The 19,837-nt window shown below is 32.8% G+C and overlaps 1 protein-coding gene across 1 annotated transcript in view; it reads right to left on the bottom strand.

Moving 5' to 3' along the window:
• LOC118179280 (bifunctional purine biosynthesis protein ATIC) overlaps window positions 1–19,837 on the bottom strand; it is a 54,178-nt gene that overhangs the window by 18,485 nt on the left and 15,856 nt on the right. Inside the window, exons 9-11 of the mRNA XM_085824963.1 lie at window positions 17,553–17,638; window positions 8,967–9,056; window positions 8,746–8,874 (exon numbers count right to left, since the gene is read on the bottom strand). Coding sequence (XP_085681089.1) covers window positions 8,746–8,874; window positions 8,967–9,056; window positions 17,553–17,638 — 305 coding nt within the window. The remainder of the gene's footprint in view (window positions 1–8,745; window positions 8,875–8,966; window positions 9,057–17,552; window positions 17,639–19,837) is intronic.

Here is a 19,837-nt window from a genome sequence, read left to right as displayed (position 1 = left end):
TGCATCCTAATATCATAAAAGAGTTTACTATTAAAAAAAATTATTAAAATATAAATCATTTTAAAAATTAAAAAACAATTGATTATACAGTTACATACAATGTTAAAAATACCTTTTATTAATTAAAATAATGCTGCAAATGATTCTACAAACTATCATTTAAACATGAATATTAAATTTACATCAGATATATTTTTGAAAAGTAAAACAGGTATTTTAATTATTAATGACTGTATTTATTGTTTTTAAACTGCCCAGTCTCTTAATAACAGGTTATTTTTCAGGATGTATGACAGCATATAGAGTTTAAATTGTTAAATGTTTTCTTTTATGCAATGGCAACAATCAACTTTCATTAATTATAACAAAAACCTGACTGTTTATAAAAATTACCAATTTAATATGTTTAATGTATATCAATTAAATATATTATTAACAAGCTTAAAATTACTAATATGTGCATTTAATGCTTTTAAGCTGCTTAATTTTTTAATCCGTAACAAGCTGTTCATATCTGAAAGATAAAGATCTTCAGCTTCACCAAACAGCAACATTTTGAGATCTGACAGTCTCTCTCTCTATATATATACATATACATACACACACATTATAGGGGCCTATTTAGGTAAAAGTATTAATAGTTATTTTAATTTTTGAGCCTTTCCTGAATTCTCTTATTTCCCTTTGCATTTTCTCACCAGGATGTAAATGAAGTAAGTGAATGAGAGAATTTAAACTTTTGCAATGAAAAGGTTAGAGAGAGCATGATTCACTAATGAAGCACAAGTTTGCTATTTTGTTATCCAGCTGTTAATCTTAGTAGCAGCTACGCATTCTGGCTGTCTAGTTAGTATACACCGAAGTGACAAAAGTCATGGGATAGCAATATGCAAATATACAGATGGCAGTAGTATCGCGTAGAAAATGTATAAATGCGAAGTGCTTTGGCAGGGCTTTCATTTGTGTTCAAGTTATTCATATGAAGAGGCTTTGACGTGATTATGGCCGCACGACGAGAATTAACAGACTTTGAACGCGGAATGGTAGTTGGAGCTAGACACATGGGTCATTCCATTTCGGATATCGTTAGGGAATACAACATTCCGAGATCTACAGTGTTAAGAGTGTGCCGAGAGTATCTAATTTCAGGCATAACATCCCACCATGGACAGCGTAGTGGCCGACCACCTGCACTTAATGACCGAGACCAGCAATGTCTGCGTAGAGTTGTCAATGTTCACAGACAAGCAAAACTGCGTCAAATAACTGCAGAAATCAACCTGGGACGTACGAGGGACGCATCCGATAGGACAGTGCGGCGAAATTTGTCTTCCATGCCAGCGAAAGACTGACTCGAGTGCCTTTACTGACAGCACATCGCCTGCAGCGACTCTCATAGGCTCGTGAACATGGTCAAATGAGTCACGATTTCAGTTGGTAAGAGCCGATGGTAGGGTTCGAGTGTGGCGCAGACCCCACGAAGCCATGGACCCAAGTTGTCAACAAGGCACTGTTCAAGCTGGTGGTGTTTCCATAATGGTCTGGGCTGTTTTTACATGACATGGACTCGGTCCTCTGGTGCAACAGAACCGATCATTGACTGGAAATGGATACCTTCAGCTACTTGGAGATCACTTACAGCCATTCATGGACTTCACGTACTCAAACAACGATGGGATTTTTATGCATGACAATACGCCATGTCACCGGGCCACAATTGTTCGCGATTGGTTAGAAGAACATTCTGGACAAGTCCAGCGAATGATCTGGCCACCTAGATCACCCGACATGAATTCCATCGAACATTTATGGGACATCATCGAGAGGTCATTTAGTGCCCGAAACACTGCACCGTCAACAATTTCACAATTATGGACGTCTATAGAGGCAGCAATGTTCAATATTCCTGCAGGGGACTTCCAATGACTTGTTGAGTCCATGCCACATCGAGTTGCTGCACTTCGCTGGGCAAAAGGAGGACCGACAAAATATTAGGAGGTATCCCATGACTTTTGTCACTTCAGTGTATTGCCGGTGTAGGTTTCTGAACTAGCCTGTTAGATTAAATTGAATTTTGTAGTCTAGCAATATACCTTTACCTTTTAAATTTATTGTTGCATTATCATTTTCAGTTCTCAAAAGTGGTCAGTGCTGTTTTGTATGCATATAAGTCCGTGCCCTCTGTTAAACAGTTTGTGATAAATAAAAGGGCCTCTTACACCCTTTCCTTGTTGTGTTCATCTTTATGCCTGTGTGAGAAGTCGTAAGGTTAACGTGCAAGTAGATCAATTCATGCTAGCAAATAAATACTAGATCTCACAACACAAAATTACATATATACAGAAATAAGTTTAGAAGAAAATAATTGACATTTTATACTTTTAAACAGTTTCTTACTTATAGGATATTTGTTTTTATATGATACGAAGCAAGGCATGAGAAACAACCCATTATCACAGTCTGGGCAGTAGTAGTTGGTTGTTTTATGATCCTTTTCCAGAATCATATATACTATTTTTCAGATAAATTATTGTAATATCATTATTAACATTATTGCAGCATGAAATTTCATCCTTAAAACTTTCCCCGTGCTTTACATATCAGGAAATCTTTCCCTATATATTTCTCACAAAAATACTTTCTTGCAAAACTGTTGAAAGAAAATTCTAGAACAGTTTCAAAGGATTGCTTTTGCCACCCCTAGAAGAAATTGTGAACTGATAAGAAACAAAAATACAGGCAAAACATTAAAAGAGTTCATAAACTCTTCTAGGCCATATGCTGTGCGGGCTAATCAAACGGCTCTCGGAAGTGATGCACATACACGACGTGGGCAAATCAGTTACGTGATTAATATTGTTGCTTTCTGTACAGGTTTGTGGATTTGGTGTGATTAACGACAACACTTGATGAAGAATGAAAACAATTTATTAGCTAGTATTCCTCAGAACAGCTCCAAAATCACGTTTACAGTCGTCGAAAAACTCCCGACAAATACACTGACACAATCAGCAGTACAGTACAGCCTTCAGGCTATTATCGTGAAAACAGCTTCACGGTAAAGTACCAGAGTACAGCTTCTGACTCAGTTCGGTCATTTTCGGAACTCAGCCTACTCTCGACACTACAACTCGCGATGCACTCAACGGTACAATCGATAGCCTCAGAGGTGCATCAACTCACTATACAGTGACGAGACACCAACACTAGACTGACGATGAACTCGATAGACTCATTCGAGAACTTTCGAGACCAACCTGGTAAGAATTCGTTCCAGAAGGTTCTTCATCCGTATATGGCATATCGCCAATTTTGTCACCAAATCTGGCAATCCCGCCTCTCCTTGCCAGTTTATGGCAACCCTAAATCTGCTTTGTGGGGAAGCGATCCTACTGCAGCTGGGCAATTTTTTAACAATATGATTGATACTGCATAGAATCTATACAGTGTAGAGTTTACAAGAGTGCAGGATTCCCATAATAAGACATCAACAATACAGCCAGCCAAACATATGATGGCATAGAATTGACCCAGTATATGATAAACATGATAAAGAGAAAATTAGATATTGTTGTAATAATGTATAAGAGAATCAATAGATTTCTGTCATCTATGTACAGTTATCATAGACATAAGAATAACATCAGCACACAGCTGAATTTAACATGTATAGACATTTATAATTAGTAAATGTATATAATAAAGAGGGCAGGAATTTCATTTAATTATAATTATTTTAGGGTACCTGGACAGAACAGACACTGGAGAGGATCGACTGCAACATAGAAGCAAAACTGGTTTTTCAGCTGCCATAGTGACCCTATCCTGCGCTGCATTCCCCTGTGCCCCTGCTGATAAATTCTTCTCATTCTTGTCTGACAATTTCAGATACATCATGTAGCCTACAGTTTTGATTTTGTCAGGACATAGTTTTATGTTAATTGGAAATAATACACTTTTTTTGAGGTGTCTTGCTTAAAAAAAGAGGAGACAGACACTGATTTAACATCTTATACATGAAAAGACAAAAATGACAGTATATAGTTCAAAATAGAACATTATTTTAAAATTTATGAAACTGTTAAAAATCAAATTACGAAGATCTAAAAAATATAGACTAATTAAAAAGAGGTGATTACTTTAAATTATGTGCCAAAATGCATAAAAGAATGTATTATTGCATAATTAAACTTAAATTGTAAAAGGAAAAAAAAAGGAGCTTATTAATTAAATCACTTAGCAATAAAATTGCTATGTCATAAAAGAAAGCAGAAGAATTATATTTAGTTTACAAATGCATTATAACAAAATGATTAAAATTTCAAGAAATTTCCAAGAACAGAATATTTCTTGAGCATCCAGCTATGGGAACAATAGCAGCTGTTATATAATTGAAATGAGGTGGAACAAACTTTGAATGGCATGTTACGGTATTATAATTCATGTGGTTACTCTCAGAGTTCATCTAGTATATTAAAAGCTGCGAGTAATGACATGACAGTCCCTAAACACACTGGCAAAACATTTTAAATTGATGAAAGATCTGGAGAAAGTGCCAACCAAAGCAAAAGTGCAACAGTCAGCATATTGATGAAACACAGTACAACATGCCATGGCCATAAAAACTTCAGTAAGGCTACAATGTCTGGTCAAAATACAAGATACATGGACTAGAGATAAACAGGATGTGCAGCCAGTGGCACCCAATATCATCAATTAAAGAGCTAGACCAGTGTGACAAAGAATGTTGGCATCCTTATTTGTTTCTGCTAGAGCCTCTATGTATACATATGCTATACTGATGCAGTTCACAAAAGCACAATTAATAAGAAAAGATGGCATCTTGCTACTGATGTACTTATGTGAGAGTTGCCACTCAAGCAGGAAAATGAAATTCCCTGACATTTCCAGGTTTTCCAAGCGTGTTTCAAGAAAATTCCAAACTATCTGCCTAAGTGCACATTGGCTGTGTTGAGGGCAAATTAATTATAGTAGCACTTGAAAGCACAAAAATTTGCTAACTGCATAGGACGTTAGATATACAATACAATGTCTTTAATCCGGACCTCAAAGCTACAAACTTTCTGCACATTCGTAAATGCATAATGTGTTTACGCATGCGCATAATACCTTTACACAAGCGCGTTTAATGGATAACGGACGGTATAAGCTAGGCTAAAATTATCTAATTATCTATTTCAGTTAATGTTGCAGATTACGTTGTTCCTTAATCTTCTAATTAGATCCGGCTTATTATTTTTTGCAGACTGTTAGAGCAATTTTATAAAAAGTACGCTTGAACTTTCGATTATGTCAAAAAGAGTTTCTGATTCTGGAGCTGCCAAAGGATCTAGAAAGCGAAAGCATGTCTCGATGTCCATCAAACAAAAAATGGAATTGCTGCAAAAAAAAAATGGATAGATCCAAAACAAACATGGATAAATTTTTCAAACAAAAAATGGATCCTTTGTTTTTCTTACTATTCCGAAATCTGTTTATCAATTTCACGCTGCTCTACAGGGGGGGGGGATGTTGCAGCGCACAATGAACTGGGAGTTGATATGTCAGCACTTTCCTTAACTTCAGGGCAGATGTTTTTATTTTGTTCGGCTTATAATTCCGTACTAAATGTAGTATTTCATCTCGATGTACTCCGTCTTTGATATGATTTAAATCAAATTCCTCGTCATTATAAATATCACGAATACACATCAAACAGTTTTCTGGTTGCAATTTTCTAATTTCGACTATGCGTAATGTATGCTTAACGCATGCGAGCATTGAAAGAAATGTTTAATAAAGTAAACAAATAAATATTAAGCTTTTTTTTTTTTTGTTGTTTTGTAAATTTTGATACCCTTTAGATCATATTTGCTTTTATTTCAGAAACTACGGTTTCCTATTTTTAATTTTATAATTTCTGCATGCCATCTTACCAGATTTAAATTGATGATGTATAATCCGGAAAACCCCTAATCGCCGAAGTCCAGACGAGTCCAGATTAAAGACTTTGTACTGTATATAATTCCCAAAGCATTACTTTTATAACTATAATAGTTGTTTTCTCCTCTAAGGATTGAGATTAGAATCTGCCCAATTGGGATTTAAAAATGTCTTTTCTGCAGACATTTTGCAACTAAAGGAAGAAAGAAATCTATTAAATGATATTTTTAAATAAATTCTAGTATTTTATATTTATTTATCAGCATATATAAGTAAAAAATATGTACACTAAACTTCATGATGTCATATTACTGCTAGAATTAGTTTTGTGAGTATACTAGAGAAAATTGCCTGAAATTTGAAAATATTATTAACTAATAATAAATAAATTTAGAAGAATGAAGACGCATTAAATGATATGAATAACATTAAAATAAAATTAATTACTCAAGGATTAAAAACCAAAGTACAAAAATTGACGATATTTTGGCGAATATTAAATGGTTAGCCCAGATGATTGATTATTATTATTATTATTTATTTTTTTCATTTCACAGCAAAATGACAAATAAGACATTTAAGAAAAGGCTTAAAAGATTTTTTTATATGAGAATGGGGGGGGGGGTTCCCTTTTAACATGCACTGCACAAGCACATGCAACTTGGGGGGTTACTGAAAACTTTCTTACCTTTTTAAAAGAGAATTTGATTGATGCTACGAAAATTAGTTCTATGCCAGCTTTCCGAATGAAGCTCACGCTTTGCATAATTGGCCAAGAAGGGATCGCTTCCAACGTATCGAAAATATCTTTTTGGGGGATCACAGTATGAAATTCCACAACTTTTCCAAATTTTGACTAAAATATTTAAACTCCTTGACTTTTTTGGTCAATTTTCCAATTTCCTGACTGTCCTTGTTTCCCAGGTAGTGTAGCAACCCTGTTATGTGTGTAGTTAAATTCACCATTGCAGACACCAGTTACTGTGGGGATCAAGGAAGCTGAAGCAATTGGCACCTTGATGATAATCTGTAGTATTGCAGACATTGTTATATCATGCATGTGGATACTTGGTGCTGGGTAACACAGCTAATCTTTCAGTCAGGGGTTGTGGTAATGTAGTTCCTAACAGTGATGTGGAAAAAGATGTTTGTCTTCTTGAACACCAGTGAATGTTGCCAAAACCCACACATTGTTCTCTGTGGCCCTCCTTTCTGGACTTATCGATAGCAGATTCTCATATCACTGGATCTTGACTAACATGAGTAGCAATTGTGGAATATGATAAATTGCAGTCTTGGAAGTGATTGAATTTGAGACATGCTGCTATGAGTTCTTTGTTATACAAGGCATACTATGAATTTCAGCTCACACACACACACAAAAAAAAATTATATTATGCCCAAAGAGGCTTTTTTTTTAAACGTTTTGTGTGTTATCTTTGTTTATTAAATATCATGTTCTTTGCACTTAAATCATAAAATTCAATCCAACAGCAATATCAGAAAATATTTAAAAGAGCATATTTTTAGAATTTTCAATACACAGTCTCGCACGTTAGAGATAAAAAATCCCCCCCCGAACAGTGTTGCCATTGCTCGCTTTGAAATCAAAATCTTTCTTGATCAAAAACTCATAAATGCTTTACAAAATATGAAACAAATTCAAAATTTGAGCTTCTAGATGCCCATATTTAGGTGGAGACGTACCTTATTCAAAATTTGATGGCTCTAGTTACCGTTGTTTAATCAGAATGCGAGAAACATACATGCAGATTCTTCATTATTTAATTTCTTTAAATATAATACAGGGTGGTAATATTTGGTGGCAAAAATTTAAAAAGTAATTCATTTTTTATAGTGAATCGACGCAAAATGAAAAAACAAAATTAATAGCCCTTCTGAGCTAACACTCCTTTAGGATAATAAATAACAATAATAACACTGAAATGATTCATATTAATGTCACATCAGAGGGTTTGTTAGTTTCTTTATGCTCTTGTGGAACTTAAAGTTTACCAGTTTGCTCTTGGACTCACCCTACTAACACAAACTTCTTGTATTTTTAATTTTATTATTAAACACTGCTTCCTTCATACTGATGCCACATAAAATTCAGAAGTAAAATCATAAAATTTTTAAAAGCAACACATTTTTAGAATTCCCGATAGAGTGTTATGTGCCTTTAGCATTATTATTAAACACCACTTTCTTTGCACTTACCCCTTATCAAATTCAGCAGCAAAATCACAAAAATTTTTAGAAACAGCATATGTTTAGATTTCATTAAGTGATGCCATCATTTTTTTCAGTCTTTTCTCAGTTCATTATATCAATGTTCAGTTTCTTTAGTAAAATGACTAGACAGCTATTTTTTTTTTTTTTTGTCTTTTTAGCTTTATTGATTAAACATTATCATCTTCACTGTTATGCTACATAAAATTCAGCAACAAATCTGCCAAATATCTAAAAACAGCATATCTTTAGATTTCCGATACAGTGTTGAATGTTGTCATACACTTTTTCTTTTATTCATTATACTATTTCTTTAATAATACAAAGAGATAAAAATTGGTGGAAACATCCTTTTACTTGAAAGGTGAGGATCAAGGACTTGCCTTTTCTTTAATACTACTTCAAAGCATCATCACTCTTACTTGTAACATGGGCATGCTGCGAAATGCCAAACACTTGCATATCTCAGTAGCAGCTTTAGTGGCCAGTAGAAATAACAGTTTCGCTGTTATTTACCAGAACACTATGTCGATTAATAATCAAATAAAGAATTTTACAAAATCAACTTACTGTTTTATTTTTAGACACAATATTTGTGAAGAGCTCCTTATCGATAACTGCATCATTGATCTTTTGTGATAGTGTGAGACCAAAGAGAGTTCTTTTCTCCAGCTTAGATGGTTTGTAAGAGGGGTCCATCTAAAATTTAATTACAAGTTCATTAAATTGACTTAACAAATCACATTCAAGACTTAGTTTTAAAAATTCATATAGAAATACATGATTCTTACTTGCAGCACACAATATGTTCCATTTTTTTTCTTTTTCAAAATCTCTAAGGCATCTGCATCATAGCCTGGAGCAATTATTCCATCGGAAACCTGAATTAAAGCACAGGAAATGATATTCAATTAAAAATAATCTTTAATCAAAATTTGAAAAATATAATGATTATAAAAAATCACACCAACTTATTAGATTGAGGACATACAAGAAAAATAAATTAAATGATGTAAATACCATCTTATTAAATAATTAACATTTAAGGGATAACTGGTAAACTACCATGCAATACTTTTTAGTTTATATACTAGTAATTTTTAGATTAGCATTGGTATGATTTACAGAAAGATGAGATTTTAAGGGATACAAACAGATATCTCAATCAGAAAGACATAATGGAGAATTTTCAAAGGTTAATACGATGAATTCACAATACAAAAGTTTAGTCTAACTCTCTGACTGCTTATGCCACAATGGGCAACATGGAAGAAACAAAATTTGCTCATCCTGTGATTTTAGCAAGTAATGCAGTTTTCCCCTCTGTTTAAAAGTGCATCTCGCTTTTTCACTGTTTGATAATAGATAATACATTTTGTACAATATTTACTACAATGTTTAGATTAGACTATTATTTCTACAATATTATACAACAGTTAGTCAACATATGGCATTACTGCTTAAATTTTAATATTTGCATAGAGTTCATTGGCCAGTTTTTCAACTACTCCCACTGTTATTTTTATTTATTTATTTTTTATTATTACTATTATTCAGCTCATCATTTTTGTAAGGCACATACCTCTTAATAAAAAGAGCCTTGCAGACAATATGCGGTTTCTTACTAAAAAAAGGGGGGGTGCAATTGAGGGGGAACCCACAAAGAAATACAAATTTGGTGTTAAGAATGTGAAGTAGGATTCTGCCTGAAACATTTTTAAATTTACTACATTAAACTTAATTTGTGTAAACATTGAATATTTTCATTAGTATACATACTGTTACGAATTTTGTATATACACTCATGAATACTGAGCACACCAAGAAGGGAGAAAGGTCAAACTGCGAAACTTTGCAAATAAGTACAGTGAGATTTGATATGCATATAATCCTAGTCTGGTGCCAGTACACATGACCACACCCTGCAAAGGCACTGCAATCAGTAAGTGGGCCTTATATAAACCAGCGCATAGGATGAAGATTCATAAACATGACAATCACTTTCTGATTCCCTGAAAAGCGCTAAGTAGATGTGTGAGAAGACATTTCTCATGGTTAAGCGAGTCTGAGAAAGGCATGATCATCGGCATGAAAATCACAGGCAGGTTTATGATCTGTGTTGCTTGCCAGGTTGATGATTTGAAGTGTGCCATCAGAAAATGTTGGTACCAGTGAACATGAGATAGTACCTAAACGTGAAGAACAGGGTTTTGAGAGACCAGGAAAATGCTGAGGCAAGAGGATCGAAGGCTCAGATGGCAAGTGCACATAATCCACAGTGACTCGTTCCATGATACGATTAAGATGTAGGGGTAACCGTTGTTCCACAAACCATTTCCAGACACCTTGCAGAAATGAATCTCCAATCCAAGTTACCTTTTCACATACTGCCTTTAACACTGAAACATTGGCGATCAGTATACAATGGTGCCAAGCAAGGATGACATGGAATACCATATATTGGCAAAATGTGGTGTTGAGTGATGAATCCCAGTTTGTTTTGGGGACACACGATAACCACATACAGGTGTGGAGGCACCTTGATAAACTGTACAATTTCACCCACGCTGTTGCCCAACACACTGCCCACACAGCAGGCATAATGGTCTGGGAGGGCCATAGCTCATGATAGCTGGTCCACTCTAATTGAGGTACATGGAACCACAGGGCCAGTGTTATGTTGATGATATTCTTCAACCCCAAGTGGGACCTTTCTAAGTGTTCCAGGGGAAGTTTTCCAGCAATGCTAGTTCACATGCAGCTCGAGTTCCTCAAGATTTTAGATGTTATGTTCAGACTCTTCCATGGCCAGCCTGCTCCCTAGACTTGTCCCCTATAGAGCATGTATGCGACCAGCAGAAATGCTCGACGCCACCACATCACTCTGTACATGATTTGGAGGTGGCTGTTCAAAATTTGTGGGCTCATCTGCCTCAGCACGACATCAAATGTTTAATCAATTCAATGCTAGATCATGTTGTGGCATGTAATTGCAGAAAGAGGTTATCAGTATGAAGTTGCACTGTATTTGTTGGGATCAAGTTAATCTCTCATCTGTATCGTTACATAGATTAAATTTCATTTCAATCCGATGCTTGCTTCTTGGTGCACTATTTTCAATGTTCTTGAGTGTATGTAAATAATTTAATTGAAATTATATGTAAAATTATACCTATTATTTCTTGTGTAATGTAACATGATGTATATAGCTCAAAAAGCAAAGTTTTGTTGGAAAAATAAAATTACAAGGCCAAGTCTATTTGACACTGAGGTTAAATGCCTATCTCATCAAGTTGGCGATTGTTTTGGTGACTAATTTTTGTATCCAAGCCAAAAGTCGCAAAACTTGATGATCATATGGTGCCATTTTGTTCCAGTTCTTGTACAACTGTAACTGGTATCGTAATAGATCTCTGTATGCAACTGTAACCATGTATGTGTCCCAATTATTTCAAGAAATGAAAGTTATTGGAAATTTCTTGTCGGCTGGAGGGAAAACTATATTATATAGTTCTGTAGAGAGCATCAGTTCTCAGTTCGGAGCTGACTATAGAATACTGAAAAATCTCTGCATGAGCTTTGCTCTTCGGATGTGCTTTGCATTGCATTGTGTTTAACATTATCAGTAGTTGAAATGGTTAAATGACTATTGATAGTGCTCTGCCCTGCTGAGAAGAGCTGTACAAGTACCTTTGTGGAAAGTTACAGAACTATAAAGTTTTTCTTTTGGGAAAATAAATTTTATTGAGCTATTGTTGGTTCTGTGTGCATTAAATCCATTACGAACACGCACACAAGTAACCATACTTTACATTTGTATTCTATAAAGAAAATTGTAATTTAATTAAAGGTTATTTCAAAAAAACTCCAGTTACAAAAGTGCACTAGATACATTATTTAACTCTCAAATGACTGTGCATTTGAAATACGTTAAAAATTGCGATTTTTGAAGCAATTTTGATAAAAAAATCAGCAGTCAAAGGGTTAAATATTTTTTTTTAAATAAATTTCCTAAATGCAAAAAGAACTCAATTCACTGAAAACTGCTCCTCACAACTGATAAAATTCTGAAATAAAATATTAAATACTAAGTAAGCATTTAGAAGATATTAACAGAAATAACAAAATGCCGAAATGGAAATAATTTAAATTCTCTAATTCCAACCAGTATATATGTATATATATATATATATATATATATATATATATATATATACATGATGATGCAGAAAGAAATAGTGTTTTTTCTTAATAAATAGTACCTGGGAACATGAAGTTTGGCACTAATTTATAAATAGCTCAGGGGTTTTGATTTTAGCAACTACGACACAGTGGAACATTGAGCATTACAATTTTGATAGTCAGCAGTTTGTTAGAAATAATAACTCCATTATTACTGTCCATAGCACTATTTCGACACACAATACATACTTTTACATCCACGGTTTCAAACATTACAAGTCAACATGGAAAAATGTAGTTTCAACAATATGCTTCCCCAACAAGTAATCTTATATCTTGGCAATGTCCCTTGGCCCTCCCCCACAGTCCCTAAATTTGTCCCTAAGTCTGCTATTTCATAACATATGCTTATTTTTATATTGAAAGTCTACATTTACAAACATTGCACAGTAGATGAGAAGAAAGAATATTAATGCAACGATCTAAACATAATTTAGCAATTTTTTACAAATGAAAAGGTAAAATTTGCTTATTGGGTGCAAGTTGGTGATTTTAGTGACTTATTACATATTACATTAAAAAAATAAAGCTTTTCATTTCCAAATCTTTCTGCAATTTTTTTGTACTGTTCTTCCCAAGTACACAGCAATCTTTTTTCATATAGGCTTGCAGTTTGTGGATTTTTGCATCAAAATTCTATATTCCTTCAGAAATTTTACTGAAGTTTCTTGCATTATTGGAAAATTCCACAAGTGACTATTTTAAAATTAACTTAAAAAAAAAAAAAAGGCAAGCCTCAGAGGGGGGCAGGAAGATGCATAAGAAAATGGCAATGTTGTTTGATTGATGGATTATTATGAGCATGGTTGCCAAAGTTTGGCCCATTCTGCTAAAGTGGTTGTAATAACACGTAAGTACCAATGAAAACTCCATTCACAAAGAAATTTAAAATTTGTCGAAACAAATGTTGAGTGTGATGGAGAACTTCAAGAAAGAATTCCAGTGTACAGCAAGAAATACTATCTTCCGTAATTAAATAATCAGTGCATATATATATCAAGGATACAATTATTACAGATTGTTTTGGTATTAACATTTTTTTTAATATTACCTTAATTTTTTCGCTTATCACCCTGTATGTATTGCTAAGATTCAAAAACACCCGAGAGATTGTTTTAATGTTTTAGAAAAGCAAAAATTATACCACACTAGGCATTTGACTTCCAGTTAAACACAGTATTATGCAAATACAATTAATTTTGAAGTTAGAACTAACTGATGAGCAAATGTTAGGAGTTACATTTGTAGGTACACTAATTAGTGTAGTAATGAGTGAAAATCTAGAGTTTATATTTTGGTCTAAAACCAGTCTGAGACTACTGCCAATCTTCAGATATGTAATCACTTGTAATTGATCAAATGTTTTGATTTACCAGTAAGCTGCACTTTAATTACCACTCAGTGTTTTTTTGGGGGGGGTTGTTGTTGTTTTGTTTTGATTTTGTTATTTTTATTACACATTATCATCTGTAAAAGATCACTGAACTTTTTGATGAGTAGATTTAGAACAGAACACTAGCAGAACTTTTTTATGAAGCCTTCTCTTCTGGCCTTACCGGCAATTATGAGGCAACATAATGCATCAAAAAAGAAATATACCTCAATATAAAACCTGCTGTATGTCACATCACAAAAAATGTTACCATATTTACTCAAAAACTAAGACCACCTTAAATATAAGGCCCTTTATACATTTTAAGAAATAAAAATGTAGGTGAATATTTGATGAAAGCAACAGAGATTTCGATTAGATTTAAAGCTAAGCTGATTAATTAAGCTCAGTAGAAAAGCTTGAGAAAAAACAAAAAGAAAAATTTCTAAAAGTTAGCGTAACATTGTTACCTATTTGTTTTCAGATATACCAATGACCAGTATAGTGAATGTAGGCCTTAAGTGAAATCAACTTGTTTTATATAGTATAATAATGAGCTCTTTCTTCTTCTTCTGCAGTTTCATTTATCAAAATATCTGTTTATAAGCTCCTACCAAATTTTAGAACAAACACATAGCAAAACAAAAGCATATTTATATTATTTTTGAGTAAATACAGTATCTTTTATACAAAAGTGTGGGTTTCTGAAAATATTTAGTCTAAATATCTCACTTTATTTAGTCACTATCAATGCATATAAACTACTAAGCTATATATGCGGCTTAAGTGTTTGTCGCCGATAGTTTATTGGTTGCTTGCGTAACTGTAAATTGTTTTATTCCTCATGCAGTGCAGCATGTGACTATTATGAGAAAGCTAAGCCAAAAAAATTAAAATACAAGAGCACGTGCATTTAACATTTAATAAATAAATTTAACATCTATATATAATAGAAATCAGAAATATGCAACCAGCAAAAACCGGCAACGATGAAAAAACAAATAAAATGAAATAAATAAATATCTTTATTATACGCGGCTTAAGTGTCTGTTTGTCGCCAGTTTATTGGTTGCTGGTGTAACTGTACTCACCAATGGGGTGAAGTTGCCATGGCATAGGATTGCCGCTTCAATTGAGACGTACACAATTTCCTGTAAAACTTGCCTTTGCTATGACCATCAATAAGTGTCAGGGCCAAACGCTTTAGCGTGCTGGCATTTTTTTACATGAGCCTGCATCTGGACATGGTCAACTTTATGTTGCTCGTTCAAGAGTTCGTGAAAGAACGGACGTAAAATTAAAAATAATTGATGGTCCTCTGCAAGGCAAGCTTAAAAATGATGAAAAGATCTACACAAGAAATGTTGTGTACAAAGAGACCTTTGACATGTGAATTAACATTTTATTATTTAAATCACCTTTATTTATTGAGCTAGCAGTGGCTTTTAAGAAACCTACCACCAGTGATTTCCTTCATTGCAATCTACTTTAATTAATTAGCAATTAAGAAAGTAGAAGGGGAAAACCCCGTGGGGCAGTAAGCAAAGGGGCGTTCTCACCACCTGCCCTGGGTAATTCAGTTTGAATTAGCAGACACCTTTGCACAAATCATTTTAATTACAATTTATAATATCTAAAACAGCGGTCATTTCATATGACCATCGGGCTTTCTAGTGTATATATATATATATATATAAGAAAATTTTTAAAAAAATATTTAGTATATAAACAATATCGCAAAGGGAAAAAAAATTTTAATTAAATTTATCTTCTATCTAAAATCTTTATAAGTTTGGCATCTGTAAAACAGTTTTCCTTGTTACACTTTGTAATTCATGTTTATTTCTGAAAGGCAAATGTTAAATTTTCAGATTGACAGGTACTTAAAATAATTCTAAGATGTTTAAATAATCATAAAATATCTTAGTTTAATTTAAAACTTGAAAATAAATAATCACAACCTCGGCTATTTCTCTCATTTCTCATTTTTTTCGTAATATTATTAAGTAAAAACATATGTATATAAATAAATATATACAGTCAAAAGTCTTTAATCCGGATTCGTCGGGACTTCGGCGATTCCGGATTATCGGTTTTTCCGGATTATAGATCATCAGTTTAAATCTGGTAAGATGGCATGCAGAAATTATAAAATTAAAAATATCAAACCATAATTTATGAAATAAAGAGCAATTATGATCTAAAGGGTATCAAAAGTTACAAAAAAAAAAAAGCTCAATATTTATTTGTTTACGTCATTAGACATTTCTATCAACGCGTGCATGCGTAAAGCATACATTCTGCATAGTCGAAATTAGAAAATTGCAACCAGAAAACTATTTGATGTGTATTCGTGATAAAATTTGATTTAAGTCATATGAAAGACGGAGTACATCGAGATGAAATACAACATTTAGTAACTAATTATAAGCCGAACAAAATAAAAACATCTGCCCTGAAGATAAGGATAACGCCGACAGATCAACTTCCAGTTCATTGCGCGCCGCGATGTCTCCTCCCCTCACAGAGAGCTGCGTGAAATTGATAAACAGATTTCGGAATGGTTAGAGAAACAAAGGATATGCCTTTATCCATTTTTTGCAGCAATTCCACTTTTTGTTTCATGGACATCGAAACATGTTTTCGCTTTGCAGATCCTTTGGCAGCTCCAGAATTGGAAATTCTTTTTGACATTATCGAAAGTTCAAGCTTACTTTTATAAAATTACTCTAACAGTTTGCAAAAAATAATAAGCCAGATCCAATTAGAAAATTAAGGAACAACGCAATCTGAAACATTAACTGAAATAGATAATTAGATAATTTTAGCTTAGCTTATATCGTCCGTTGTACATTAAACATGCCTGCGTAAACGTATTAGCGCATGTGCAAACGGCATATGCGCACACGTAAAGGTATCATGCGTATGCGCAGAAAGTTTGTAGCTTTGGGGTCTGGATTACAGATCATTACGGATTATGGACATCCGGATCAAAGACTTTTGACTGTATTTAGTTTGTATTTAGTTCTCTCTACAGCTTGACACCTTATGGCATTTTCATTCTAGTAAGGTTTGTAGCTTTGGAGATAAATTACTGGAAATTATCTTCATTGCAGATTATAGATTATCATCGGTTAATAGGTTTCTTTTCTTGTTAATTTTCAACAATGAATAAAAGCTGTTTGCATATAAATATATTCCCAAGCAAACTGCAACAACAATTCTTAATGCAAAAATTCGTAACTGAATTTGCTTATTTTTTGACGAATATGAGTAAAAGTTAAACAGACCGTGATCTTTAAATCTTAGAATCAGATTTATATTCGCATTGTAAATTATTACTCCATTTATAGGTTTTCTGCTGTGTTATTCGTGTTCATTTTTATTGGAAATTCACATAATATAGACTCGCACTTCAAATAACTAAAATTTTGAAATCTTTGCTACACTTGCATTTGTAGCAAATAGGTAAATAGGTAGTTAAATGTATTCGTGGTTCCATAAAATTGCTTCAGGCAGTACAAGTTTCAGACTTTGCTCCACAGGATCTTAACTCACTTAAAAAAAAAAAAAAAAAAAAAAAAAAAATTCTTTAAATGGAACACAAATTATTATATAACCAAATCTTACATTTGCCATGAAACATTTTGCTTTGTATTTGGAAATAAAAGGGTTAAATCACAAAGTTAGATTATTATTCATAAAATTTCACTCCCTGTTTTTTTTTTAATATTATGCTTTAAATTACAGAAGAAAAACTAACTTCTCTAGATATGATTCTTGCAGTGGCTGCATCACAAGGATCAGAAAGAGCTACAAGGTCCCCAAAGGATGACATTCGATCAGCACCTTTCAAAAAAAAAAGTTTAATATATGAATTTGTTTTTCAACACAAGTCTTAAAGATAACAAAACATGAAAAATAGCTATTTCTTTTTAATTTGGTGCATTTACAATTTGGTTTTACAATCAAATAAAATTTTCATGTGCAAATTGCTTTGAATATGCACACCTTGATTTCATAACTTTTCAGATACTTATTAGTTTCATATTTTCTTCAAGATAAAAAATTTCCAGTGGCACTTTATATTCCTTATCTACCATTACATCAAATATTCTTTCCAATAATCATCTATGACTATTGAGATCCTGTAATCACCTCTGTTTAAGTTTTTGCAGTTCTGCTTTTAACCATTTAAAAAAAAAAAAAAAAAAAACTCGGTTGTTTAACAACAAATGCTGCCGACAACCCACCATTCAGATCAGTGTTTTCCAAATTGTGTTCTGCAAACAATCATTAAGTAATCTATGGCAAATTATGAAACTGAGATTAGTGAACAACGAAATGCTGTCTGCTTTTATATATTTAAGAAATTTAAATCAACTCTTAAAAGAAATTTTAAAGAGAAAACATAAAACAAAGTGGTTTAAATCATGTGCCTAATAAATTTAGTAATGTAGCACAACAGCTGATGACTTATATTATCAACAAAATACATACAGAATGCCTTTCTGCTATTGTTTCTGTTCTGTGCTTAAAAGTAAAGTGTTTCAGTGTCACTTTGGTATTTTAAAAGTATTATTACTTTATCTTCTTTTTGAAATTGGTAAGCAAATAGAAAATTTCTACTAATCATTAAAATTGCCTTTGTTTTTAAAAAAATGAGATTCATCAAAATAGCCCAAGCTATAAGATCCCGACACAAGAGACCAAGATTAAACAGCCCTAACAAAATGGCTATCAAGAATAAATAATTATTGCTGAATAATAAGTGAGGATAAAATTAGGCATTTCCCACTGATATTTTTATAATCTGCAATGAATCTGATTTCAGCACTACTGTTTATCATAAACCTTGTTCCGTTTGTTTGCATCCCATAAGTTACGTCACCCATCAAAATATGGCTTTTTTACTATTATGTATTTCATGCTCTCAATTTTTTTTTCCTGAAAATCTTTGTTTGCTAATGAACTCAATTATTATGAGATCAGTTCTCAATGACTGAGGATTTCCTTGCTTGGTCATTGATGAAATCTTTAAAATTTTCATCTGGCCCTCAAAGAAAACATTACGCTGCTAGAAAGACCATTAATAACTTTCTTTTGCCTCCATTTCATACATCTATCAGTTAAGAAATTACATAGATTCTTCAAACGTTCAATTATCAAGTTATTTTCTTGCCTGTCAATAAAATCCATGGTTTGATGGTTAAAGATTCCATTTCTGACATGGGGAATTTATAACATATCTTGCCAGTGTGGTTCAAGATCAGCCAAGAGTGTTAAAGTTTCATACCAAGAGAATATGAATCTTATGTCTGAAAAATGAAATTAACAAGTCTTTTAAAACTTAAAAAGTATTTTGCAATGAAAAATATCCAGGAAACACTAACTGAGATTTTTCTGCTTTGAACAATAAAAAATGTGAATTTTACAAGATGTCATTTATTTAAATTTTTGGTAATAGATGTTTTTCCTTGGTGAAAAATACTGTCACCAAGAAATCATCAGCCAGGTAACTGATGGATATTTTTCTAATGAAGGATACATTGTATTAACTTTTTTAACAGTTAAATGGGATAATTTTATTTTTAAATGTACAATTAAATTATATTCACTTCTGCACTGTGCAGTAAAGCATTTAGTTGTTTACACTATGCCTATCCACTTCATAAAAGTCTCAAAATTTAGAAAAAAATGAAACATGAACTTTGCAGATAAAGATGAAACATATGATTATTTTAAACAATTTCATACACAAAAACATTTATAATAAAAGATGCAAAATTAGATAAATGAAATCTGTAAAATTAATTAAAAAGCAAATTTTATATTGATAACAATATGGTGAATACACAACCTACAATTAAAGACAAACAAATGGATGCAACAGAAATAATTAATTACAAGCTACTAGATTAATTAAAGTAAATGCACTACCTGTAACCTAATACTTCTATTATACATTAAAATGTCACTTAATACGGCACATAATTTTGATTTAGTAAAATGGTACAAAATAATGCTGTTGAATCGTTATTACAACTT

This window comes from Stegodyphus dumicola, chromosome 10, assembly GCF_044657685.1.
Source record: "Stegodyphus dumicola isolate Sdum_Otavi_A_Nest chromosome 10, ASM4465768v1".
Classification (NCBI taxonomy): domain Eukaryota; kingdom Metazoa; phylum Arthropoda; class Arachnida; order Araneae; family Eresidae; genus Stegodyphus; species Stegodyphus dumicola.
This window is presented reverse-complemented; position numbering and strand designations above follow the sequence as displayed.